The sequence below is a fragment of the Oncorhynchus clarkii genome, chromosome 20, assembly GCF_045791955.1.
Source record: "Oncorhynchus clarkii lewisi isolate Uvic-CL-2024 chromosome 20, UVic_Ocla_1.0, whole genome shotgun sequence".
Lineage (NCBI taxonomy): Eukaryota > Metazoa > Chordata > Actinopteri > Salmoniformes > Salmonidae > Oncorhynchus > Oncorhynchus clarkii.
Window position 1 is genome coordinate 19,230,382 of NC_092166.1, and position 26,752 is coordinate 19,257,133.

Consider the following 26,752-nt stretch of genomic DNA (forward strand, 5'->3'; position numbering starts at 1 on the left):
GGTGCACGAGACAACTTTACCAGCATCATAGTATATGTATAAATCGTTGTGACATACGAAAAACAAATGATAGTGTAATTACATATTGATTACACTATCACTCGTAGGATCCGTCCCCCAGCCAGGGACCCTCCTATCCCCCTCCCTCCCTGTCTCCGTCCCCCAGCCAGGCCCTCTCCTATCCTCCTCTCCCCCTCTCTCTGTCCCCCAGCCAGGCCCTCTCCTATCCCCCTCTCTCCCACCCCCAGCCAGGCCCTCTCCTATCCCCCTCTCTCCCACCCCCAGCCAGGCCCTCTCCTATCCTCCTCTCTCCCTCTCTCTGTCCCCCAGCCAGGCCCTCTCCTATCCTCCTCTCTCCATCTTTCCGTCCCCCAGCCAGACCCTCTCCTATCCTCTTCTCTCCATCTTTCCGTCCCCCAGCCAGGCCCTCTCCTATCCCCCTCTCTCTGTCCCCCAGCCAGGCCCTCTCCTATCCTCCTCTCTCCATCTTTCCGTCCCCCAGCCAGGCCCTCTCCTATCCTCCTCTCTCCATCTTTCCGTCCCCCAGCCAGGCCCTCTCCTATCCCCCTCTCTCCCACCGAATCCCCTCCTAATTACCTGTGTGATGGCCAGGGCAGTGGGGGCGCCAGGCCTTGATGGGTAATACATGCTGTCAGCTGGGTCTCTGTCTCATTCATTACTGACACTCACTAAAGTCACTGCATGCACTATATATTCCAGCTAGCTGTCTAGCTACTTCCCAACCTGTACTTCTCTCCTTCCTTGTTTCTCACCCCCCCCCCCTTCCTATCTCTGTCGTTTCCTGTTTGTCCAACCTAGCTCTGAACACCCATCTGCTCCTTGTTCAGCATAAAAAAAGACAAAGCATAACAGCGATTAACCAAACAGCTTAACCTGTTGTATACTGTCATCTGCTGTTGCCATGGATATTGTGGTTCAGTAACAGCATGCAGATCTGAATAAGAGCCCTAGAGAAAGAAATAAGAACGCTCCTCCGTTTCACTAACGGTAGTTTTCCTCTCCTCCTTTGACAGGTGACATCACACAGAAAGGCTATGAAAAGAAGAGGTCCAAATTAATTGGGGCCTTCCTTCCTAAGGCACCAGGTAAAGGTAAATACCACTCGTCCAATCAAAACACTAACCGTGCCTGTCTCAACTAATCTGAAACGGTGATGGATTCTGGAATAGAGTTATGGGCTAATCTGACTCTGGAATATAGGTCTTTGTTTTGTGATATAGACTGCATACTTTAAACCAAAAGCTTGATGTCTAACACAACAATAATCTCAGATTCTCTGCCCTCCCTGGGTGTATATAGATTCAAGTCTAGTGAGGGAAATGACTGATTTAATTGTTATTAGTTGAAATATACAAGGGCCTAACTCTTGCTTATGTATTTTAGTCATAGTTAAACTTAACTAATACAATCTTCCAGACCTAGCCTAACTAATAATGTTCTCACTTGGAGGTAATGCAAGTTAACAAAAGACAGAGGAACAGTGGATGTGACATTACTTCAGTTTTCAATTTGTTTTCATTCATTTTCCATTTCATCCCATTTGCACCAAATTAAACATAACTTTACTTTAATGGATGTGTGGGTTGCAGTTCAGCTCAGCTATACTCATCTAACTGATGTCTGGGATGTTCTACAGTGTCAAAATGTTGTTATCCAAGCGGCCATTTTGGAAAATAAATCCGGTCAGAAGAAGGGCTCATTATTGACCCAGAAGACACCAGTGACAAAGCTTATATGTGTACATTCTCAGAGTACTGTATAAAAATGGCCTCAACTGCATTTTTTTTAATGCTTTGTGAATTGTTGTTTCCGCAACATCTATTTAAATGATAAAAGGAGGGTCTGTGTCCCAAATGGTACCTATTCCCTATAATGCACTACTTGTGACCAGAGTGTTATATGAATATGGTGCAATTTGGGACAAACACCCACTGATGGAAGGGGAGAGGCTGACCCATTTGTTCTTCTGTGAAATGTGTCTTAAATATGTATTTTAACTGCCCATACATTGAATCCAAGCAGATCTAGGCCACTTGGCATGAACGGTAAGCAGCTATGGCAGCAGACCGCTTAGATTAAGTGTGTGAGTGTAATTGAGTATCATGCTGTATGGTGTCTACACACGGCCAGCCCGCTCATTAGGCATGATTATGTGGCCGCCTGCGACAACAGATTGACGAGGACGTCATTTTCGGGGGGTTAAACTGACCGAGACGCACCTCCAACAACAACACATAAAGCCTCACAGAATTCTGCCCCAAAACAATGACAATATCTCTCAACCGGTGGCATAAGATAAGGGCTTTTTAGGTGATCGTTGATACCACACTGATAAGCAGTGCCCATTTTCTCAAAGGCAGGGGCGCAAAATATGTTGCTTGTCCATTCCCAGGCACCTCTCCAGGGCGCTGTTCAAATCAAATCAAATCAAATGTATTTGTCACATACACATGTTTAGCAGATGTTAATGCGAGTGTAGCGAAATGCTTGTGCTTCTAGTTCCGACAATGCAGTAATAACCAACGAGTAATCTAACTAACAATTCCAAAACTACTACCTTATACACACAAGTGTAAAGGGATAAAGAATATGTACATAAAGATATATGAATGAGTGAAGGTACAGAGCAGCATAGGCAAGATGCAGTAGATGGTATCGAGTACAGTATATACATATGAGATGAGTATGTAAACTAAGTGGCATAGTTTAAAGTGGCTAGTGATACATGTATTACATAAAGATGCAGTAGATGATATAGAGTACAGTATATACGTGTACATATGAGATGAATAATGTAGGGTATGTAAACATTATATTAAGTAGCATTGTTTAAAGTGGCTAGTGATATATTTTACATCATTTCCCATCAATTCCCATTATTAAAGTGGTTGGAGTTGAGTCAGTGTGTTGGCAGCAGCCACTCAATGTTAGTGGTGGCTGTTTAACAGTCTGATGGCATTGAGATAGAAGCTGTTTTTCAGTCTCTCTGTCCCAGCTTTGATGCACCTGTACTGACCTCACCTTCTGGATGATAGCAGGGTGAACAGGCAGTGGCTCGGGTGGTTGTTGTCCTTGATGATCTTTATGGCCTTCCTGTGACATCGGGTGGTGTAGGTGTCCTGGAGGGCAGGTAGTTTGCCCCCGTTGATGCGTTGTGCAGACCTCACTACCCTCTGGAGAGCCTTACGGTTGTGGGCGGAGCAGTTGCCGTACCAGGCGTTGATACAGCCCGACAGGATGCTCTCGATTGTGCATCTGTAGAAGTTTGTGAGTGCTTTTGGTGACAAGCCGAATTTCTTCAGCCTCCTGAGGTTGAAGAGGCGCTGCTGCGCCTTATTCACGATGCTGTCTGTGTGGGTGGACCAATTCAGTTTGTCTGTGATGTGTACGCCGAGGAACTTAAAACTTACTACCCTCTCCACTACTGTCCCATCAATGTGGATTAGGGGGTGTTCCTTCTGCTGTTTCCTGAAGTCCACAATCATCTCCTTAGTTTTGTTGACGTTGAGTGTGAGGTTATTTTCCTGACACCACACTCCGAGGGCCCTCACCTCCTCCCTGTAGGCCGTCTCGTCGTTGTTGGTAATCAAGCCTACCACTGTTGTGTCGTCCGCAAACTTGATGATTGAGTTGGAGGCGTGCGTGGCCACGCAGTCGTGTGCAGTGTGGTTGAGATTGCATCGTCTGTGGACCTATTTGTTGGAGCTCCACCAACGTTCTGTCAACATTTTTTATCTAACATAAATAATGTAGCAGATATAGGATATGGTAGAAAGAGTATGTGGCCTTTTCTGTAGCCTACAGGCTGGAGATAAAATGTGTGACGATTTAATGAGACAGACAATTTTTAAATCATGCCGATTTCTCCGATCAAATAGCCTAACCTAGACACTTTTTACATCATGCGGGTTTCACCGATCAGCTTGAACACTGAACACACCAAGGTTAGCCGCTAATGTAGCTAGCAGGTTAAAAACACAATCCAACACTTACCTAACGTTACCAGTCAATGAGAACGGTGGCCATTTCGATGTCACTCTTCCACCTTTTAAAATGAATTCCAATGTTTCTGGATTGGTCATGATCAGTCTTTTTCTCTTTTGGGGTCGAGTTGATTCAATCCAAGAACCAAGAATAATACTTGTTTATTTCGTTCTTGCTACAAAGACAACTTCTTTGCAGATAAACTATCTAGCTTGTTGGCTTTGTCGGCTCTGTGTTTGTTAGCAAGCAATTTATTTTTACAATTGCCATTGCAGCAAGGTCATTCGAGTAGGCGGGATTTAACGCAAAGACACACCTTGCCCAGAAGGCCATCCCAAGGCATCTCAGGCCTCCTTGTTTTCATTCAAAGTGAAAACGCCATACAAGAAGTGGGCTGGCATAGGGTCGCCCACGACATGCGGATTCCTGCTTTATATCCCATTGAATGCAATAAGTAAAATGTAATGCAATAAGGTGTCATTTGGGACCCATACTGTGTCTTAAATTAGCCAAGAGTGTAAAAAAATGGCTAGAGTAAAAGAGGCCCCATGTCCACTCATTGTGCCCATAAAAAGACATGGATAATGAACATGAGGCCTTCCATTACACATTACCTCCTGTAGCTCGTCACATTATGTCCCTCTGAACACAAGACCTGCTCACTAAAGAGCTTGCCCCATTAAGTTTTCTATGATAGCTAAGTGCTGTAAAATCTCTCATCTAAAACAGAGCCATCACATTCCCTGCAAACCTACCGTGGTGTTACAGGTGTAACAGCAGCAGATAGCACATTCATTTCAGTGCTGTTCATGCCTTCAAAAGACTGTGGGTCTTAATGTCAGACTGTTATAGTATTCAGGCTGATTTGTCCATGACTTTGTCTAAAATGGCACCCTGTTCCTTGTATAGTGCACTTATTTTGAGTGCATTGATTATAACCAGGGATCATAGGGCTTTAATTTATTTTATTTTATTTCACCTTTATTTAACCAGATAGGCTAGTTGAGAACAAGTTCTCATTTACAACTGCGACCTGGCCAAGATAAAGCATAGCAGTGTGAACAGACAACAACACAGAGTTACACATGGAGTAAATAACACAGTCAATAACACAGTAGAATTTTTTTTTTAAAAGAGTCTATATACATTGTGTGCAAAAGGCATGAGGAGGTAGGCGAATAATTACAATTTAGCAGATTAACACTGGAGTGATAAATGATCAGATGGTCATGTGCAGGTAGAGATACTGGTGTACAAAAGAGCAGAAAAGTAAATAAATAAAAACAGTATGGGGATGAGGTAGGTAAATTGGGTGGGCTATTTACCAATGGACTATGTACAGCTGCAGCGATCGGTTAGCTGCTCAGATAGCAGATGTTTAAAGTTGGTGAGGGAGATAAAAGTCTCCAACTTCAGTGATTTTTGCAATTAATTCCAGTCACAGGCAGCAGAGAACTGGAAGGAGAGGCGGCCAAATGAGGTGTTGGCTTTAGGGATGATCAGTGAGATACACCTGCTGGAGCGCGTGCTACGGGTGGGTGTTGCCATCGTGACCAGTGAATTGAGATAAGGCGGAGCTTTACCTAGCATGGACTTGTAGATGACCTGGAGCCAGTGGGTCTGGCGACGAATATGTAGCGAGGGCCAGCCGACTAGAGCATACAGGTCGCAGTGGTGGGTGGTATAAGGTGCTGTAGTAACAAAACGGATGGCACTGTGATAAACTGCATCCAGTTTGCTGAGTAGAGTATTGAAAGCTATTTTGTAGATGACATCGCCGAAGTCGAGGATCGGTAGGATAGTCAGTTTTACTAGGGTAAGTTTGGCGGCGTGAGTGAAGGAGGCTTTGTTGCGAAATAGAAAGCCGATTCTAGATTTGATTTTGGATTGGAGATGTTTGATATGAGTCTGGAAGGAGAGTTTACAGTCTAGCCAGACACCTAGGTACTTATAGATGTCCACATATTCTAGGTCGGGCGGGCGGGTGCAGGCAGCGAACAGTTGAAAAGCATGCATTTGGTTTTACTAGCGTTTAAGAGCAGTTGGATGCCACGGAAGGAGTGTTGTATGGCATTGAAGCTCGTTTGGAGGTTAGATAGCAAGAGAGGTGCACTATATAGGGAATAGGGTGCCATTTGGGCCGCTGACTATTAATCCATTGGAAGATGAACCGTTCCTCAGGATTGTAATAACAACTAGTACACACTCCCACTGTAGAACAGTTAGAAAGGTGTAATGTGAAGCGAACGCCTGGCCTCTGACTAGGGTTACAAATTACAGTAACGTTCCCCAAATTCCCACTTGGAAAAATCACAAATTTAGAAGGGAATAAACAGGAAATCCAGAAGACTCTAACCAGGAATTCTGGAAAACCTGGAAATGTTGGCATAGTTACCAGAATTTTGCAACCCTCCCATGAGACCAAGCATTCGCATCACGCTTGCCTGAAGTCGATAAAAGGCTGAGACAGCAGACTGTTACACCAGTAGTGTGATGGTTGTTTCCTTTCTAGCCCAGTGCACCACAGTGAGTCTGAAAAGTCTGAGCACATACATAAAACCGATACTGTACTGGTCTCAAATGGAAATCAGATATTGATTGGGAAGGGGAGGACCATTACAAACTGACTTAATGGGGTAGTAAGATGTACATTCATCAGGGGATTCACAAAACTAGGTTAAGTTAGTACTACTGTATCAGAGAGCGTGTTACTGTACATGCATGTGTATTGCCATTTAGAACACCACCAGCAACAAACTTTCTCTATCTAGCCTCGACTCAAGCCATTCTAGGTTTATGGAGTGTTGTCTGGCAGTAAACCATTATCTATCACCCAGTATCTCTGTATTACAGGTAGCTCTAATTCAAACCCTATTATAGGTGACACCCTTCAGGGGGAACAGTTACATTGCACATTGGCGCTAGCAAAACACCTTTCGGAAATCTTTACCAGTCTACGTATATTGTTATTACAGCATAGCAGTAGATAGTCCTCCTAAATAACACTGTCAGTGGAGAAGACGAGTGCAGCACTATTGAGATCAGACTCCTCCATCGAGCCTCTTATTGAATGTAGCATCTTTCCCTGTGTGAGGCAGATGGAGAACAGATGAGACTGAGATTGATTTACTTTAAGGTGTGTGGGGGGGTGGGGGGTGCTGCTGAGTGTTCTCGATCGACAGGGAGAAAGAGGGAATGGTATCCTGCATCTATCATGTCTCTTAGTGCTAAACCAATGGCTGTTATAGCCCAGCAGAACGTAATCCACTTTATGGGACACTTACCTACAGTATTATAAGCTGCTGCATTGCTCAGACTGCTGCTTGGAGCTTTGGTGTTGAGGACTGGGAAGTGAGTGGCTCAGTGTTTCTTTGTCGTGAACCTGAGGTTTACCTTCTGGGGTTGTGCTTTAATGTAGCCATTATAGCTTCAGTCATAGATCACTAGCTTTGTGCTGTCTAGCTAGCAGACTGTCTTCAAGACTGGAACAATTGCAGGCAGTTTAAATGAAAGTAACTGGTGGGTGTTTGTTTGGTTTCTGTGTGTCCACAGCCTAGGATTTACGCTGAAAATCTTCTCATCCCAAGAGCTCCATGCTGAGGTTCAGGTTTAGGGGCTGATTGCCACTGCGCTGTAATTGACAATGAGAGGCTGGTTATGTCCAAAATAGCACCCTATTCCATATATAGTGCACTACTTTTGACCAGTGCCCATAGGGCTCTGCTCAAACATAGTGCACTATGTAGAGAATAGGATGCCATTTGGGAGGTAGAATGAGAGGCTGAGGGACCCAGTCCCCTGATAGATTGAATATGAAACAGGGTTAATTGCTGGGACCCTCCGTTTTAACTGAGCCTAACAATCCCTTGCCAGACAAAATAGAATAATGTCCAATAATGTCAGTTGATGTTTCACAGTCTATTGTGAAATTAAGTTGAGTTGAGGTGCCTGTCAGAATAAATCATAGTCATACTCGGTTTGATGCAGACAGTATAATGAATTAATTGTCCTTGTCCATCTATTCATTTAATCATTTTACTGTATACTACACTACTATATGCTCATAATATCATCTATGATAGGCTAGTATCTACCGTGCACAAAAGAAAGAGAAACCTCTGTGCACAGCAGTGTGTATAGATCCAGGTGCTGGTTTTGGCAGGAACAAATACGTAGTATCCAAAAACCGCAAAATAGAGTCTGCATTGTTCTTTCTGTACCACCCATGGGAACTGCATCTGTATTGTAGTAACAGGTACAGTGCTGATGGTGGTCAGGCTGTACTGTAGTAACAGGTACAGTGCTGATGGTGGTCAGGCTGTACAGGTACAGTGCTGATGGTGGTCAGGCTGTACTGTAGTAACAGGTACAGTGCTGATGGTGGTCAGGCTGTACTGTAGAAACAGGTGCAGTGCTGATGGTGGTCAGGCTGTACTGTAGTAACAGGTACAGTGCTGATGGTGGTCAGGCTGTACAGGTACAGTGCTGATGGTGGTCAGGCTGTACTGTAGTAACAGGTACAGTGCTGATGGTGGTCAGGCTGTACTGTAGTAACAGGTACAGTGCTGATGGTGGTCAGGCTGTACTGTAGTAACAGGTGCAGTGCTGATGGTGGTCAGGCTGTACTGTAGTAACAGGTACAGTGCTGATGGTGGTCAGGCTGTACAGGTACAGTGCTGATGGTGGTCAGGCTGTACTGTAGTAACAGGTACAGTGCTGATGGTGGTCAGGCTGTACTGTAGTAACAGGTACAGTGCTGATGGTGGTCAGGCTGTACTGTAGTAACAGGTGCAGTGCTGATGGTGGTCAGGCTGTACTGTAGTAACAGGTACAGTGCTGATGGTGGTCAGGCTGTACAGGTACAGTGCTGATGGTGGTCAGGCTGTACTGTAGTAACAGGTGCAGTGCTGATGGTGGTCAGGCTGTACTGTAGTAACAGGTGCAGTGCTGATGGTGGTCAGGCTGTACTGTTGTAACAGGTACAGTGCTGATGGTGGTCAGGCTGTACAGGTACAGTGCTGATGGTGGTCAGGCTGTACAGGTACAGTGCTGATGGTGGTCAGGCTGTACTGTAGTAACAGGTACAGTGCTGATGGTGGTCAGGCTGTACTGTAGTAACAGGTGCAGTGCTGATGGTGGTCAGGCTGTACTGTAGTAACAGGTGCAGTGCTGATGGTGGTCAGGCTGTACTGTAGTAACAGGTGCAGTGCTGATGGTGGTCAGGCTGTACTGTAGTAACAGGTGCAGTGCTGATGGTGGTCAGGCTGTACTGTAGTAACTGGTACAGTGCTGATGGTGGTCAGGCTGTACTGTAGTAACAGGTGCAGTGCTGATGGTGGTCAGGCTGTACTGCAGTAACAGGTACAGTGCTGTTGGTGGTCAGGCTGTAATGTAGTTAACTCTGTCTTCTCCCTCTCCACCCAAGGGATGGACCCTTCTGTGCCCCACGAGAGGAGAACTCCTGTCACCCCCGGCTCCTCCTCTCGCTACCACCGCCGCCGCTCCTCTGGCTCCCGGGACGAACGCTACAGATCAGGTACGCCAGAAACACCTTTCAACACATCACAAACAGTAACACAAAACTCAAGCTCATGGTATACAGTTGGAAACTTAATACAAATTACAAAAACCCAGTATTACCAGTGTGCTATAGTTTCTCTTCTATTTTGAATACCCTTTTTTCACCATGCACCTGGTTGTACATTCAGCTCTGTGAGTTGTCTTCCTGAAGTACAGTTAGCAACTTGGCAGTTACTATAGGACAGTATAGAAGCACTAATGGAGAACTGCATTTTAAACACTAAATTACATTTGGTTTGTGGTAACATAATTAATTTGGATTACCAAGAGCGTTGTTTTTTATACTATTAATGCTAAATGCATAAAAACAAGCTTTTTATTTACCACCCCAATGCTGTTTATCACTCCTATTTAGACCAATGAACCACTTGCTTCATTACCCACCCACCCATCCATCTGTCTCCCCTACCCTCTCTCTCTCCCCCCTCTCCCCCCAGGTTCTTTTTCTATTTCACTCTCTCTCTCGCTCCCTCTTTCTCTCTCTCTCTATATATATAGGTATATATATATATATATATATATATCAAAAGGCTAATCATTTCTGTGGTTTGCAGACAAATGACTCAACATACCAACCACAGATTCTGGCACTGTGTTCTAGCTTTGTCACCATACTTCCTGTTGGTTTGCATCATGGTTTTTGTTGTATTTTACCAGTGCTTTGCTTTACACACAGCTATTGGTGCTCTTAATAATAGCCTATTATAGGGCTGGACACAATGATCTCACATTAAGCTTCAGTTGTCTGGAGACATTATTCAGACCCAGACATAGAGGGAGCAGCCAATGGGCACACAAGTTCCTAGAATACAGCCCTATAAAACAGGATTCATGTTGAATTAAAGAATACATGACAACCACAAAGGCTTTGGATGGGTCCCAAATGGCACCCTATTGCCTTTCTGGTGTACTACTTTTGACCAGAGTACATAGGGCTCCGGTCAAAGTGGAGCACTAGAAAAGGAATGGGGTGCCATTTGGGATACAACCAGAGTCTGTTCTCAATGGCCGTTACTAAACAGGGCCACTAAAGCATCGAGACATAAAGGGCATAGGTTACTGGCAATAGTTTTCCCTCACTAAAACCAAACTCTTTCTTTATGATCTTTTATAAGTTACATTACGGCACAATGTTTTATCAGCCTCTTGTTTGGTTAGATTAGTCCACTTAGAGTGAGATGTCGTCTTGCTTTTGTGAGAAGCCAACAGCGGTGAAGTCCCCAGTGTAGAAGAAGACAACTACCACCTTGAGAGTATCGACAATGAACAATGTTGCTTGTTACTGTACATACACTGTGGAACTTCTCAAGTAGTATTTCGGCTACATTCACAGTGATTATTTCATCCCAATCTTCTAAGCCTATGCTTTTCAAAATAATATACTTTAGCAACAATATATACTGTAATTGTTGTCCTTGTTCTAATTATATACAGTATATATTGTTTAGTGAAATATACATTCCACAGACTCATTTAATTTGTCCCGCAATTAACCTGAAAACTGGGAGTTTGTCAGGTCTTCCAACATGTCTGTCCTGCGCTGTGTGTTTTGCAGATGTCCACACAGAGGCTGTGCAGGCGGCTCTTGCCAAACAGAAGGAGCGTGGTAAGATGGCAGTACCCATGCCCTCCAAGCGCCGCTCCCTGGTCGTGCAGTCCTCCATGGATGCCTACACTCCCCCAGGTGAGGAACATATAGGACACCAAGGTAATCATAGCAGCCTGGGACTGCTCCACTGCACTGTGTATGTGTGTGGCATGTGTGTGTACGCCTGAAGATTGATGTAGGGTGACATTGTCCCTGGTCGTGATCTTGGGTCAGTTTTGCATTTTTCCCACTTATGGTTTAGGTTAAGATTGGGGGAGCGGAAACTGATCCTAGATCTGTACCTAGGGGAATCTTCACCCTGGAGGCGTGAATATGCCTCCAGCCTGTCCCTGCCCCTGTCCCTGTCCCTGCCCCTCACTAACTCACTCATTCAGTGTCACTAATGTGTGTGTTTAATCTGATGTCTAGTCAATCAGGAAGAGTAGAAAAGTATACACTCTGGATACAAAACATTAAGAACAGCTGCTCTTTCCATGAGACTGACCAGGTGAACCCAGGTGAAAGTTATGATCCCTTATTGATGTCACTTGTTAAATCCACTTGAATCAGTGTAGATGAAGAGGAGGAGACAGGTTAAATAATGATTTTGAAGCCTTGAGACAGTTAAGACATGGATTGTGTGTGTGTGCAACTTAATATTACGAAGGTGTTGCTCATTTTTGTTATACTCCGTGTGTGTGTTGGTCAGTTCAATCAGCCTGGGTTGGAAATACATCAATTTATCACATACGTTGTTGAAGAATATCTACGTTATTTCTTGACTGGATGTAATTACAACTAAATGAAAGCGTAATTGACGTTAATGTATGATTTAAGTTGTTTCCTCTTGATATTGTGCATATAGAAATACTTTTTTAGCATAGCATCCGTTTAGATGCAACAGCAATTTAACACTTGAGTTCAGTAGTATTTTAGCACTAGAGTTGATGACACTCCAGAGACGTTACAGATCAAACGTCCCCAGTCTGTCAGTGACAGGAGCAGAAAGAAGCTAGTACTGACATGATGTCATAGATGACCATGGGAGGGGTTCACTCGACTTGAAGCTGTTGCTCATGCTGGCTAAAAACAGTTGATAGATGACCATTTTGACCTTCTTCTATAGGATAATTGTGATTGCCATCAATTTCAGTCACCTCTTCCAGACCCTTGTCGAAAATAAAAGCTGAACTACAGACTTCAGTTGCATCTCAAACTATACCCTATTCCCTATATAGTGCACTACTTTTGACCAGGGCGCATAGTGCACTAAATAGAGAATATGGGACTCTTTTGCGCCATCACTCTTATGCTCAGCTTATAGAATGAGTATATGGTTAATAATACTAGCACGTTAGATGCTAGAGCTCATTTCTCCCTTTGCCGTATCCCACTAACCAACATCTGGCTGTGTGCTAAATCACTGACAACAGCAATAAGGTGGTGACGTCATCGCCTGTTTTGTACTGTATAGCTATAGTAATGTAACACGGCATACCCCCACCCAGCCAGGGGTTTATGGACAGTGTCTTTATGAGAGAGGGCTGTGTTAGGGAGTGAACAGAGCTGTGTTATGGAGTGGCGTGGCGTGGACAGAGGTGCGTGTGTGTGTGACAGCGATATGAGACCATCTTATTTGCATTAGTGCTGAAGGCTGGGAGTGAGGCTTCTACAGGGATTAATTTACTGAACACACACACAATTGACATCCATTTAGGAATCGCCACAAGCACATTTTCACATGATTCCAAATTAGCAGGGCAGGCACAGTTCTTATAAGGACGCACAATTCTTCTAGGCAGAGCGAACAGCCCCTTGAGCGCTGGCGTTGTTTGTGCCTGACTGCCTGCGAGGCTGGGTGCATGTGGGGAAAAAGTCCCACACACACCCATCATACCAAGCAAGGCAAGCAGCAGTATTCCATTGGAGCACACTATTCCTCCACGACCTGCCAACTCCAATATGGACTCCATTCTATTTGTTTTCTTGTCTGTCTTTGTAAGTAATTAATATGGCGATTTTATTTTGTACATGTCTGTGTCCCAAAATAGCTCCCTATTCCCTATATCACTATATAGTTTTGACCAGCTTGTCAAAAGCCTCTGCCTCTATTCCCATCTGTGTGTGTGTGTGTGTGTGTGTGTGTGTGTGTGTGTGTGTGTGTGTGTGTGTGTGTGTGTGTGTGTGTGTGTGTGTGTGTGTGTGTGTGTGTGTGTGTGTGTGTGTGTGTGTGTGTGTGTGTGTGTGCACAGTATCACAGTATCACAACACCTTATCAGCCTCAGCAGAAGAAGCATAATCAAAGTAATGAACATTGAAGGCGCACAGGACCGGCAAATCAAATGCTGATGTCCAGTACTTTATTAAGACCATACTGTATACATGGGTAGTCTTTTTCAAAACAGGACGCTATATACGATATACACACACACTCTTATCTGTCCCAGTGTCAACAACATAGGAGAGCCCAGGTGTGAGCTCTGCTGACTGACAGCTGTCACCAATTTGACTGACACTGCATACTGACAACACCTCTGGCCTATCAGGCAGCACTCTACATAGTGCTGGCCAATCAGACAGCGCTCTATGTGGCAAAATGCAAATGGCCAATGGCAGGGCAGAGCTGCCAGTGTTGTTGCCCTAGTCTACCCCCTTTTGACTTCATTTCACAGGCTGCAGCAGACATCCCTGTGGGCAGATGAAACCCCAGTGGCCTGCAGGGTGTTGGAGCCATAGAGATCCTATAATTTGTATGTAATTCTATAGTTTGAGCTAGCATACAGTATGCTGCATGCTGGAGGAGACCTCCCTCAGCCCAGCAAAGGTTACCGTCTCTCTCACTGCTGTCACTAGGAAAGACAGTGCAAAGGTTACCGTCTCTCTCACTGCTGTCACTAGGAAAGACAGTGCAAAGGTTACCGTCTCTCTCACTGCTGTCACTAGGAAAGACAGTGGGCAAACATTTACTGTGTACGTTTAGTCTGGCCAAAGAAAAGACTAACTTATATTTTATGTCCACTCATAAAACCCATTAAGTAAATTTACACCTTTTACAAAGTTAGTCCATGCAGATTTTTTTTTATTTTTTAGAAAAGGTCAATGTTTCAGGTTTGAGGCCACTGTATCACACACACACACACACCTCTGTTGTTTATCTCTCTCAGTAGCTCGTTCTGAAATGAGTCGTCATGATCCCCGCTCTTTCTCTGTTTGTTCCCCTCCCTTGGCCCGGCCCACAGGCAGACAGCCCTGTCCTGACACAGTATGCAAAACATATGCAAAATTAAGCACACAAAGAATCACACTCACTCATCCCCAGACTGAGCCACTACGACAGACTAGAGCTAAAAACATCCCTGGGTGAGGAGTTGTGATATTAACAGAACAGAGTGGATGATCTAAGAGTGTTTGTGCTGAGACTATGTCTGTGTGTTGCGGTGGATTTGGGTGCATGGCAGTGAATCGGCCTAATGGTGAGAGGTTCTGGGGCTGTGGGTTCTGTAGGGGACAGTAGGGTTCTGTAGGGGGCAGTAGAGTTCTGTAGGGGGCTGTAGGGTTCTGTATGGGGCAGTAGGTTTCTCGAGGGGGCAGTAGGTTTCTCGAGGGGGCTGTAGGGTTCTGTAGGGCAGTAGGGGGCTGTAGTGCAGTAGAGGACAGTAGGGTTCTGTAGGGCAGTAGGGGGCTGTAGGGCCATATGGTTCTGTAGGGCAGTAGAGGACAGTAGGGTTCTGTAGGGTAGCAGGGGGCTGTAGTGTTATGTAGGGCCTACAGCCCTACGGCAGTAGGGGGCTGTAGGGGCTGTAGTGTTCCTACAGTCTGACTCTGATACTGTGGAAGGAAGCCATTCTCCCCCTCATTGTCAGGATCAGGTGTCTGTCAACTCTGATTGGCATGCCTTCTGTGGACACACCTGCATCCACTGTATAGGTGGGGAAGAGGGGAATAGGAAAGAGGATACCTAGACAGTTAAACAACTGAATGCATTCAACCAAAATATGTCTTCCGCATTTAATCCAACCCCTCCGAATCAGGTGTGGAGGCGGTATGTTAGGGGGGAGGGGAAATCCCCTCAGGGCCATGACAGAGTTTAGTATCTATTTGTTGTGCAAATGTCCGACAGTGACATGCAGGTGTTTGTGTGTGCGCGTATGTAATTCTGTTCATGTGTGTGTTTCCCTGCTGTCGTAAACCCTCTCTTCCTCTCTGCTCCACTCCCCCCCCCTCTCCAGACACATCGTCAGGCTCTGAGGAAGAGGGCTCCATGCAGGGTGAGGGCACACCCACCTCCAGCCAGGGCAGCATCAACATGGAGAACTGGATCAGCAGGGCCATCCACGGCTCCACCACCTCCTCCACCACCTCCTCCTCCTCCATGCAGAGCGGAGGGAGCGGGGCGGCCAGCCGGCTAGCAGATGTCATGGGCCAGACACACCTCGGTAAGTCAGGTAAACAAACCCACCCTTCAACTATAACCTTGCTTACCTACTTGTATCTACCTCTGTGTGTTAGGGTATGTTTGTCTTACTTACAGTGCCTGCAGAAAGTATTCATACCCATAGACTTATTCCTAATTTTTAAAACCTGAATTGAAAATGGATCAAATGTATTTACTTTCTCACCCATCTACACACAGTAATCCATAATGACAAAGTGAAAATATGTTTTTAGAAATGTTTGCAAATTTATGGAAACTGAAATACAGAAATATGTCATTTACATAAGTATTCACACCAATACATTTTGGAATCACATTTGGCAGCGATTACTGCTGTGAGTCTTTCTGGGTAAGTCTAAGAGCTTTTCACACTTGGATTGTACAATATTTGCACATTATTCTTTAAGGTTTTCTTCTCAGATTTTGCCTCTGCTTAGCTCTATTCCGTTTATTTTTACCCTAAAAAAATCTATAGTCTTTGCCGATGACAAGCATACCCATAAAATGATGCAGCCACCACCATGCTTGTAAATTTGAAGAGTGGTACTCAGTGATGTGTTGGATTTTCCCTGAACAATAGTGCTTTATATTCTGGACATAAAGTGAATTTCTTTGCCACATTTATTGCAGTTTTACTTTAGTGCCTTATTGTGAACAGAATGCATGTTTTGGAATATTTATATTCTGTACAGGCTTCCTTCTTTTCACTGTCATTTAGGTTAGTATTGTAGAGTAACTACAATGTAGTTGAGCCATCCTCACTTATGTCCTATCACAGCCATTCAACTCTGTAACTGTTTTAAAGTCACCATTGGCCTCATGGTGAAATCCCTGAGCGGTTTCCTTCCTCTCCAGCAACTGAGTTAGGAAGGATGCCTGTATATTTGTAGTGACTGGGTGTATTGATACACCATCCAAAGTGTAATTAATATCTGCACCATGCTCAAAGGGATATTCAAATGTCAGTTTTTTTTTTACCCATCTACCAATAGGTGCTCTTCTTTGCGAGGCATTGGAAAACCTCCCTGGTCTTTGTGGTTGAATCTATGTTTGAAATTCACTGCTCGACTGAGGGACCTTACAATTATTTGTATGTGTGGTGTACAAAGACGAGGTAGTCATTCAAAAATCATGTTAAACACTATTATTGCACACAGTGTGTCCATGCAACTTATGTGGCTTGTTAAGCAATTTTCTTTGCCACAACAAAGGGGTTGAATACTTATTGACTCAAGACATTTCAGCTTTTCATTTGTAAGTAATTTGTAAACATTTCTAAAAAACATAATTCAATTTTCACATTATGGGGTATTGTGTGTAGGCCAGTGACACAAAATCTCAAGTTAATAAAAAAAATTCAGGCTGTAACATGACAAAATGTGGGAAAAGTATTCCTGTTGTTGGCGTTCTCTATCAACACCCCCACAGTATGTATGTGTGCACGTGTGTGTGCATGTACATTTGCGCGTGTGTGCTGCTCACATCACCCCTCACCTATCCTGTACCTCCCTTTAATGTTCCAACCCCTAAGGCATGCACACAACACTAGCCTGCAATGCTTCCTGTGTGGAAATATTTGCTTTCTTTTTACTTGCATGCAGCCCATACTCCTCACGAAGAGAAGCTCTCACTTTTGTTTATCTTCTTATACCCTAGACTTAGTTAACCCCTTCGTTGTAGTCACTGCATAATACATGTCAATTGAAGGACAAAATAACAAAACAACCATACTTAGAAGAGCTATGACCATGAACTGGTGTTCTCCAATGTTGTCTGTGTAAACTGTTCTAGTGGCTAGTCTGTTTTCATGCTTCTGACACAAGTTTGATGGCTACCAGAGACGAAGCACAGAACAGACACCACATTGAGGATCCTGTCAGGTAGACACAGCTAGCGGACAGTCTGAAGTAATGCACAGTGTTGGGAGTAGGGTGCTGTGACAGTTGGGTCGCAGACACCGCTAGTAGCCAACTGCTGATTGGCTTCTTCTACTCAGTGAAGAGACATTTTAAACACTGAGATGTGATGTTTATCTGGTGTTTGTGCCAGTCCCTCCTCCTGCTACCATTACTTTGAAATGGGGACGCTTTGAAGCAGCACTGGAAGAACTGGGGACTCGTGCTGTGGTAGATGTAGACTTTCACTGAACTAGGAAATGTGATATCATGTATCAGTTATTAGGTATAGTTGACATGTAATGGAACACCACTTACAGTCATGATGTGTACTATGACAGCCTGTCAGTAAGACAGTTAAGAGTTAGTCAATCAATCACTAGATTATTTTGGCAATCTATCAATCAAAACACTTGTCAACATCCAGTCGTTCTGATAGTTAGATTTAATTCCATCAAACTGTATAGTTGTGTATTAGTAACTTTATGAGTAACTCTCTAAATCCTTGGTTTTAAGAGGTGTTTCCATGACATTCAAATAGCATTTTGTTGTCACAACATAGCATGATGTTTGTGTGTCTCTCTCCACTAGGTGTGTATTTCAGAGGAGGATATCCTTACCTGTGTGTGTGAATGTTACGGATCTGATTTCCCTCTTGGCTCCCATTAGAGGCCAAAACAAACCAGCTCCCGTGTGTGTTGGCTTTTTAAAAGGCTAAAGAAAAAGCATTTTCCTTCCCTTCATCTCCTCTCCCTCCCTCCCTTCCCATCAGTGTGGTTCTGCCTGCCCGTGTAGATAAGTTGCTTTTCTCCATACCCCTCGCCCCCACCCTCATCTATGGATGTGTCTTAAATTGCACCCTATTTCATTTTGAGTTCACTACTTTTGACCAGAGCTGGTCAGAACTAGTGCACTATAAAGTCAATAGGGTGCCATGTGAAACACATATTATATTTCCCCTCCATATGGCTGATGCCTCCTGCAGAGAGACCCTGCAGTGTGTCTTCCCTCCATCTGGCTACAGTAGTGACTTGGTTTGGCCCTGTGTGGTTGCCGTAGTCTGGATTTAAGGTTCTGGTTTTCCCCTCCTCACACGCAGGGCCCATTGCTCACCTCTCTCTGAAGAGGAAAACTAGGAAGGCCCCAGCTCTCCTGGGCACACCAGCCCCAGTCACAGTAGAGAATGGGAACTCAGGTCCTGGTCCTGTGGTGAGGCGGTCCTGTGAGTTTGGATCAGGTGGATCGGAGCTCGTCTGGCAGCAGCCGCCCCTGGAGAAGCAGGGTCAGTATCCCACCATGCAGGGGGGCAGTCAACCCCTCCCCTCTAGCCGCAGCCCCGCACCCATTTGCTTTCTGATGATCAATTGTGGCGTTCAATGTCAAAGTGGTGTCATGCTCTAGCTACAGTTGTGTGAAAAGCTGGGAGAAGAGAAGTGATGCTAACCCATGGATAGCTTTGGCTAATGAGTACTGTGATCGTATGAATCTGAGTGTGTGGAGTACCCTTTGTGGGTGAGAGCCACGGTCTTGATGGAAAATCAACATCAATATTGCAGGAAACCGGTTTTGGTTGCTTTCATGGCTGAGAAATATTTATTGATCTAATGGTGAGAAATACATGTATTTATTTGGTGGACAAGATAAGAGACTGCATGTTCAAGAATGCTTTTTGTCTTCGACACAAAGCAGATGGATGGCTGCTCCAGTTATGTGGAGGTGGTGCTTGTTGTAATGAATGTTCTGTTTGATTTTAGACACTCCCTGCTCTCCCAATCTCTGAGTTTTTTATTGGGTAGTCGGGAAGGTAAACTTTGAATCTGAACTTTAGGCAGGTGCCACATTGTTTTAATTAGTCTGTTTAAAATGCCCTTTGAGTTGTACTTCTCAGTGCCAAAACTCTGCTCGATGCTTAAAGAACCCACTGAACCAGCATTGAAGAATGCCTTGATTGAACCCATCCATTATTCCAACAGTCACTATTTGGCGGGGAGAGTGAATTAGTGAAATGAGTTATCCCTCCGTATGTAACAACTAGAGAAAAGAAAAGGATTCTACAATCCCTCAGGTGGAAGTAGATGAATGTTCTGAAAACAAAGGCCTGGTCCAGACTATAATCAACCATTGATCAACGTCTGAGAACACCACATAACCATTAACATCATTCTGGAAGGGGTTCCCATTCCTAATGGAATGATGTTTTGCAGTCTATGGTTGCGTTCTACATTGCAGACGATGCACCTTTCCATGCATTGTGAAATATGGCATGCGTCTGCAATGTAGTCAGCCTGGAACGCAGCCTATGTGACGATCCATAGATTCCATTGCAGTTCAGCGTTTCTTTCTCCGCCTGCGTCGTGTACTGTAGTCTAGCTGTCACTGGATTCCCTGTAGCTCATTATTGTTTCTGTAGGTGTTGAGCTATAAAAGGAGAGGGGGGCAAGTCAATATTAGGAAGGTGTTTTGTACACTGTTTATAATCCCAAATAACACCCTATTCCCTATATAGTCCGCTATATAGCGCTGGTCAAAAGTAATGGAATAGGGTTTCTTTTGGGAAACAGCCTTAGTCTCTCACTGCCTGCTTAGTACTGCTGGCCAGTGTCTGTCTGTTCACTCTGGCTCAGGTAAACAGATGTTATGTACAAAGAGCAGCCCTTCCTATAACATTAGCATGCTTGAGCTGCTGGTAGGAAATGCAATATCTGGAGAAAGCATTCTGGCCGTGTCTAGACTTGACAGTTCATCCAGCTTTTAGCATCAAGTTCTGATCATGCAGCTTTAGCTCTGATCATAGAGTTCTGATCGTGCAGCTTTAGCTCTGATCATAGAGTTCTGATCATGGAATTCCAAAAGCGTAATGCATCTACACCTACATTTAAATATGTCTACTGTGTCCAGATTCCCTATTCCCGCGCTATAATCAAATGCCAGTATACAAACAGTGAAATAGGCTAAATAAGATAACACAACAACAATGGCAGTTGCTAACTACTGTAGCTAACTAGCCAGCTAACCTCTGAAGCTAGCAAGCAACGCTAAAGGGATTGCAAACGGGTTAGCATAACTCTAGCCAAACAAAAACATGTTTTTCTTAATATTAGCTAGTATTTATGAGGCCAGCAAACATGTTCCTCACACGCTAGCAACGTATTTCCTCCAACGTTATAATGAAAAGATGCCTCTCGTCTCAAAACACAAGTTTTCTGGTGACTTGTGAGAGGAGTGCTGATGACGTCCCCACTGTGTGCGCTTTTAGAAATCGGCACGCAATGCATCCCTGACCCCCTCCCGAAGTGGTCAGCCAGATCTGAACACAATCAGACAAGGCGACTTTTCAATGCTACCTTTGTATTCTGATAGCAGAAGTCAAATCTAAGTGTCAATAACCTCTGTTATTGCAGCTGGTAGCTAGCTAGCCTAGAAAAATACAAGTTAACAAACAGATTACCGACCATTTTGAATCCCACCGTACCTTCTCTGCTATGCAATCTGGTTTCAGAGCTGGTCATGGGTGCACCTCAGCCACGCTCAAGGTCCTAAACGACATCATAACCGCCATCGATAAGAGACATTACTGTGCAGCCGTATTCATCGACCTGGCCAAGGCTTTCGACTCTGTCAATCACCACATTCTTATTGGCAGACTCGATAGCCTTGGTTTCTTAAATGATTGCCTCGCCTGGTTTACCAACTACTTCTCTGATAGAGTTCAGTGTGTCAAATCGGAGGGCCTGTTGTCCGGACCTCTGGCAGTCTCTATGGGGGTGCCACAGGGTTCAATTCTCAGGCCGACTCTCTTCTCTGTATACATCAATGATGTTGCTCTTGCTGCTGGTGATTCTCTGATACACCTCTATGCAGACGACACCATTCTGTATACTTCTGGCCCCTCTTTGGACACAAGGTTAACTAACCTCCAGATCAGCTTCAATGCCATACAACTCTCCTTCCGTGGCTTCCAACTGCTCTTAAACGCAAGTAAAACTAAATGCATGCTATTCAACCGATCATTGCCCGCACCTGCCCGCCCGTCCAGCATCACTACTCTGGACGGCTCTGACTTAGAATACGTGGACAACTACAAATACCTAGGTGTCTGGTTAGACTGTAAACTCTCCTTCCAGACTCACATTAAGCATCTCCAATCCAAAATCAAATCTAGAATTGGCTTCCTATATCGCAGCAAAGCATCCTTCACTCATGCTGCCAAACATACCCTCGTAAAACTGACCATCCTTCCGATCCTCGACTTTGGTGATGTCATCTATAAAATAGCCTCCAACACTCTACTCAACAAACTAGATGCAGTCTATCACAGTGCCATCCGTTTTGTCACCAAAGCCCCATACACTACCCACCATTGTGACCTGTACGCTCTCGTTGGTTGGCCCTCGCTTTATACTCGTCGCTAAACCTACTGGCAACAGGTTATCTAGAAGTCTCTGCTAGGTAAAGCCCCGCCTTATCTCAGCTCACTGGTTACCATAGCAGCACCCACTCTTAGCACACTCCAGCAGGTATATCTCATTGGTCACCCCCAAAGCCAATTCCTCCTTTGGTTGTCTTTCCTTCCAGTTCTCTGCTGCCAATGACTGGAACGAACTGCAAAAATCTCTAAAGCTGGAGACTCATATCTCCCTCACTAGCTTTAAGCACCAGCTGTCAGAGCAGCTCACAGATCACTGCACCTGTACATAGCCCATCTGTAAACAGCCCATCTATCTACATACCTCATCCCCATACAGTATTTATTTATTTATCTTGCTCCTTTGCACCCCAGTATCTCTACTTGCACATTCATGTTCTGCACATCTACCATTCCAGTGTTTAATTGCTATATTGTAATTACTTCGCCACCACGGCCTATTTATTGCCTTAACTCCCTTATCTTACCTCATTTGCACTCACTGTATATAGACTTTTTGTTTTCTTTTGTTCTACTGTATTATTGACTATGTTTTGTTTATTCCATGTGTAACTCTGTGTTGTTTGTGTCGAATTGCTATGCTTTATCTTGGTCAGGTCGCAGTTGCAAATGAGAACTTGTTCTCAACTAGCCTACCTGGTTAAATAAAGGTGTTCTCAACTAGCCTACCTGGTTAAATAAAGGTGAAACAAAAATATGTTTATTTAGCCTTTTTGCCGTTTTTTTCCGTCCCCAATTTCGTGATATCCAATTGGTAGTTAGTCTTGTCCCATCGCTGCAACTCCCGTGTGAACTCGGGAGATGCGAAGGTTGAGAGCCATGCATCCTCCGAAACACAACCCTGCCAAGCCACACTGTTCTTGACACATTGCTTGCTTAACCCGGAAGCCAGCCACACCAATGTGTCGAAGGAAACACCGTACAAGTGGCTACCATAGTCAGCGTGCATGTGCCCGGCCCGCCACAGGAGTCGCTACAATGTGATGGGACAAGGACATCCTGGCTGGCCAAACCCTCCCCCAACCCAGATGACGCTGGGCCAGTTGGGTGCCGCCTCATGTAGGGAGGGAGATGGGCAGGGCGTGAGTGAGAGAAAGGGATGGAGATGGGGAGGGAGGGGTAAAGACAGGTAAAGAGAGAAAGGAAGAGGCTAAGTGGGAGTGGCAGTAATGTTGTACTTGGTCTAACATTGTCAATGTGAGTCTTGTTTAACCTAGTTGGCTCTGGAGCGCTTTCCCTCTCTCATTGATCTCTTTATCTAACCTCACATGGACACTGGTGGTAAGAATATATATCTGCATCCCAAATGGCATCCTATTGCCTCTATAGTGCACTAGTTTTGAACAGAGCCCTATGGGAATTGATGGAAGGTGATGACACATTCTTTGTCCATAAATAAATAAAGTTAAATCAGCTTTAGGAAGCTCTTATCATAAAGGCCTATGTGCTCAATAGTGCACTAAATAGGGAATTCAGTGCTGTTTGGGACAAAACCATAGGCATCTTCATCTAACATGATGAATTATCACTGAAAGGAAGATTACTCATAGCAGACAGTATGGTGGTCTATGAATGATATTGCTCTCACATACTTGTGGTTACCGGCCCTTATAGATGAGTGCTATGGCTAGCTAGTACCGGTGTTTGATCCACTTTAGCTTATGTATGGTCCTTGACTGGGGCTCTAGTGTTTTACAGTGGAAAGCTGAGAGATTGAGCCGGAGCACTAGGAATGTAAAGGAAAGACAGTGAAGGAAGTTCCTTGTTGTTTCTCTTCACAAATAGTGTCTGGAATGATTTCACATGCTCATCCACTTCAATCAGAATCTAAATCTAGCAGGGGAAAAAAGTAATGGCTGATGCTTTTGGACATTGTCCAGGTCGGTATGATGGGGAGAAAATGGGAATTCACGGCATGATTAGACTTTCAAAAACGTCTGGCACTTCAAAGAATCTGAAAAGTGATACGTGTCGAGTGGGAGATGGAGAGTAAAAATGATTTATTTTTTACAGTGAATTTAAGGATAGATGTCACGTGGGATTTCTCAGAGAGAAGGAGAGGCGGAAGTGTTGCATCAATGATGTAATGTTGAAGCATTTGGGGGAATTATGTTATGACCAGGGGATTGAAGAGGGAGCGGTATTGATTAAAAACACAGTTTCATGAAGTGCATCAAATCTCCTGCAGCTCCAGTACTGGGGCAATCTTGGATTGGTACATATATTTTTGGACAAGAATATAACTTATAAATGCTTTAATGATCATGAGCTTAGTTCAATTTGCTTACCCCATTGGAACCCAAACTATAAGCTTGTTTTACTCCGTCTCTCAGCTGTTTACCAAAAACCTAGCGGATGGCCACTTTGTTTTGTTGTTTAAATCCCATATTTCCCCTTTTATCACAATCTGACTGAGAGGCCGGTGGCCTGGGGACATGCAGGTGTCAGCTTGGACAACTTAATTCACAGCATTAGTTTATTTGACACGGTTGTCATAGATATTTGTATATGTTACAGTGTGCTCCCACACATTCAACCTCGCACACGTAGCAGAGACGTATGTGAACCTAAAGGCCTAGTTCACTAATGTAACATTGCCAAAATATTAGGAAAGGGTATAGGGATACCTAGTCAGTTGCACAACTGAATGCATTCAACCCAAATGTGTCTCTGGATCAGAGAGGTGCGGAGGGCTGCCGTAATTAACGTCCACATCATTGGCGCCCGGGGAGCAGTTGTTGTTGGGGGTTAACTGCCTTGCTCAACGGCCTTTTGGTTACTGGCCCAAGCGGTCATCTATCATCTTAGATAAAGTTAAGATTACATTTTCATAAAGATGAAAATAGGTTTTGGATGGTTGCAGAGTTGCATCCCTTTGGGTGTTTTCATACACCTCAAATCTGAGTTCAAAGGAAAACTAGCAAGAGGGGTCCTTGAATGAAAATGAGGTGACATGAAACACTTTTCTCTATGATTTTAAAACAGATCAATTGATAAGGGCTGAGGTCTATGGAACTGTGGAAGTACCAAGAGAAACCCAGCACAGCAGCATACCAATCACTCTCCTTCCTCAAATCTACTTTTACTGGAGTTAACCATTGTCTGTCTGTCTATTCTGCACCCGGGGACACTTGTTTGGATGCATGCTCCTCCTGACCTGACTAACCCCTGTGGCCTCCCGCCGTCTGTGTGCCCTGTGTCCTTGGACCCTTGCCTACGTGCCTCCTCCCATCCTAGGTTGCATCCCAAATGGAACCATATTCCCTATATAATGCACTACTTTTGACCAGGGCGTATACGGATCTGGTATGTATGAGCCGTGTCCAACAGTAGTCCACTATACAAGGAGTAGGGTACCATTTGAGAGGCAGTCCTTCTCTTCCCTCCTCTCCTCACTGTTGTGCTGGCTTGGCTGTGGCAGCCTATGGCAGCCTGTGGCCCTTGGTTAGCTATAGGGCTGAGGGCTGGGGGGACTAACAGTAACAGGCTTCCTTCACCTTGCCTCTCCTCACATCCAGAGAACCACTCTACCCCTCCAGATGTCACCGGCTACACCACAGACTCAATACAGGTGGAGAGACCCCAAGGCTCCACCACAGCATCCAGGGCCACGCCAAAGTACGGCAACGCAGAGCTCATGGAGACCGGGGATGGTGAGTACACACAGGTTGGGGTAGTGTGTGTGTGTGTATCCATGACCGTGTGTGTGTGACCTAAATTGGTTTTCATGATGCGTGTCTTTCTTGACAGTGAAGAGTATTTTGGGGTCATGTTTGTATTTATCATGCTCTGAGCCCTTCTTTGTTCAGATATGTCTGTGTCATGGTGTCGTGTCAGTTTGTTCTGATATGTTGGTGTCATAGTGTCTTGTCAGTTTGTTCTGATATGTTTGTGTCATGGTGTCATGTCAATTTGTTTTAATATGATGGTGTCATGGTGTCATGTCAGTTTGTTTTGATATGTTGGGGTCATGGTGTCATGTCAGTATGTTCTGATATGATGGTGTCATGTCAGTATGTTTTGATATGTTGAGGTCATGGTGTCATGTCAGTATGTTCTGATATGATGGTGTCATGTCAGTTTGTTTTGATATGATGGTGTCATGTTAGTTTGTTTTTGATATGTTGGTGTCATGTTAGTTTGTTTTTGATATGTTGGTGTCATGTTAGTTTGTTTTGATATAATGGTGTTATGTCAGTTTGTTCTGATATGTTGGTGTCATGTCAGTATGTTTTGATATGATGGTGTCATGTCAGTTTGTTCTGATATGATGGTGTCATGTCAGTTTGTTCTGATATGATGGTGTCATGTCAGTTTGTTCTGATATGATGGTGTCATGTCAGTTTGTTCTGATATGATGGTGTCATGTCAGTTTGTTTTGATATGATGGTGTCATGGTGTCATGTCAGTTTGTTTTGATATGATGGTGTCATGGTGCCATGTCAGTTTGTTTTGATATGATGGTGTCATGGTGTCATGTCAGTTTGTTTTGATATGATGGTGTCATGTCAGTTTGTTTTGATATGATGGTGTCATGGTGTCATGTCAGTTTGTTTTGATATGATGGTGTCATGTCAGTATGTTCTGATATGATGGTGTCATGGTGTCATGTCAGTTTGTTTTGATATGTTGGTGTCATGTCAGTATGTTTTGATATGATGGTGTCATGGTGTCATGTCAGTTTGTTCTGATATGATGGTGTCATGTCAGTATGTTCTGATATGTCTGTCATGGTGTCATGTCAGTTTGTTTTGATATGATGGTGTCATGTCAGTTTGTTTTGATATGATGGTGTCATGGTGTCATGTCAGTTTGTTTTGATA

General features: G+C 44.3%; 1 protein-coding gene across 1 annotated transcript in view; it reads left to right on the top strand.

The window, feature by feature from the left end:
- The window catches only part of LOC139376040 (disco-interacting protein 2 homolog C-like), a 244,325-nt gene that overhangs the window by 131,874 nt on the left and 85,699 nt on the right, over positions 1-26,752 (top strand). Inside the window, 6 exon segments of the mRNA XM_071118137.1 lie at positions 1,035-1,112; positions 9,431-9,541; positions 11,141-11,269; positions 15,403-15,618; positions 18,603-18,785; positions 25,448-25,582. Coding sequence (XP_070974238.1) covers positions 1,035-1,112; positions 9,431-9,541; positions 11,141-11,269; positions 15,403-15,618; positions 18,603-18,785; positions 25,448-25,582 — 852 coding nt within the window.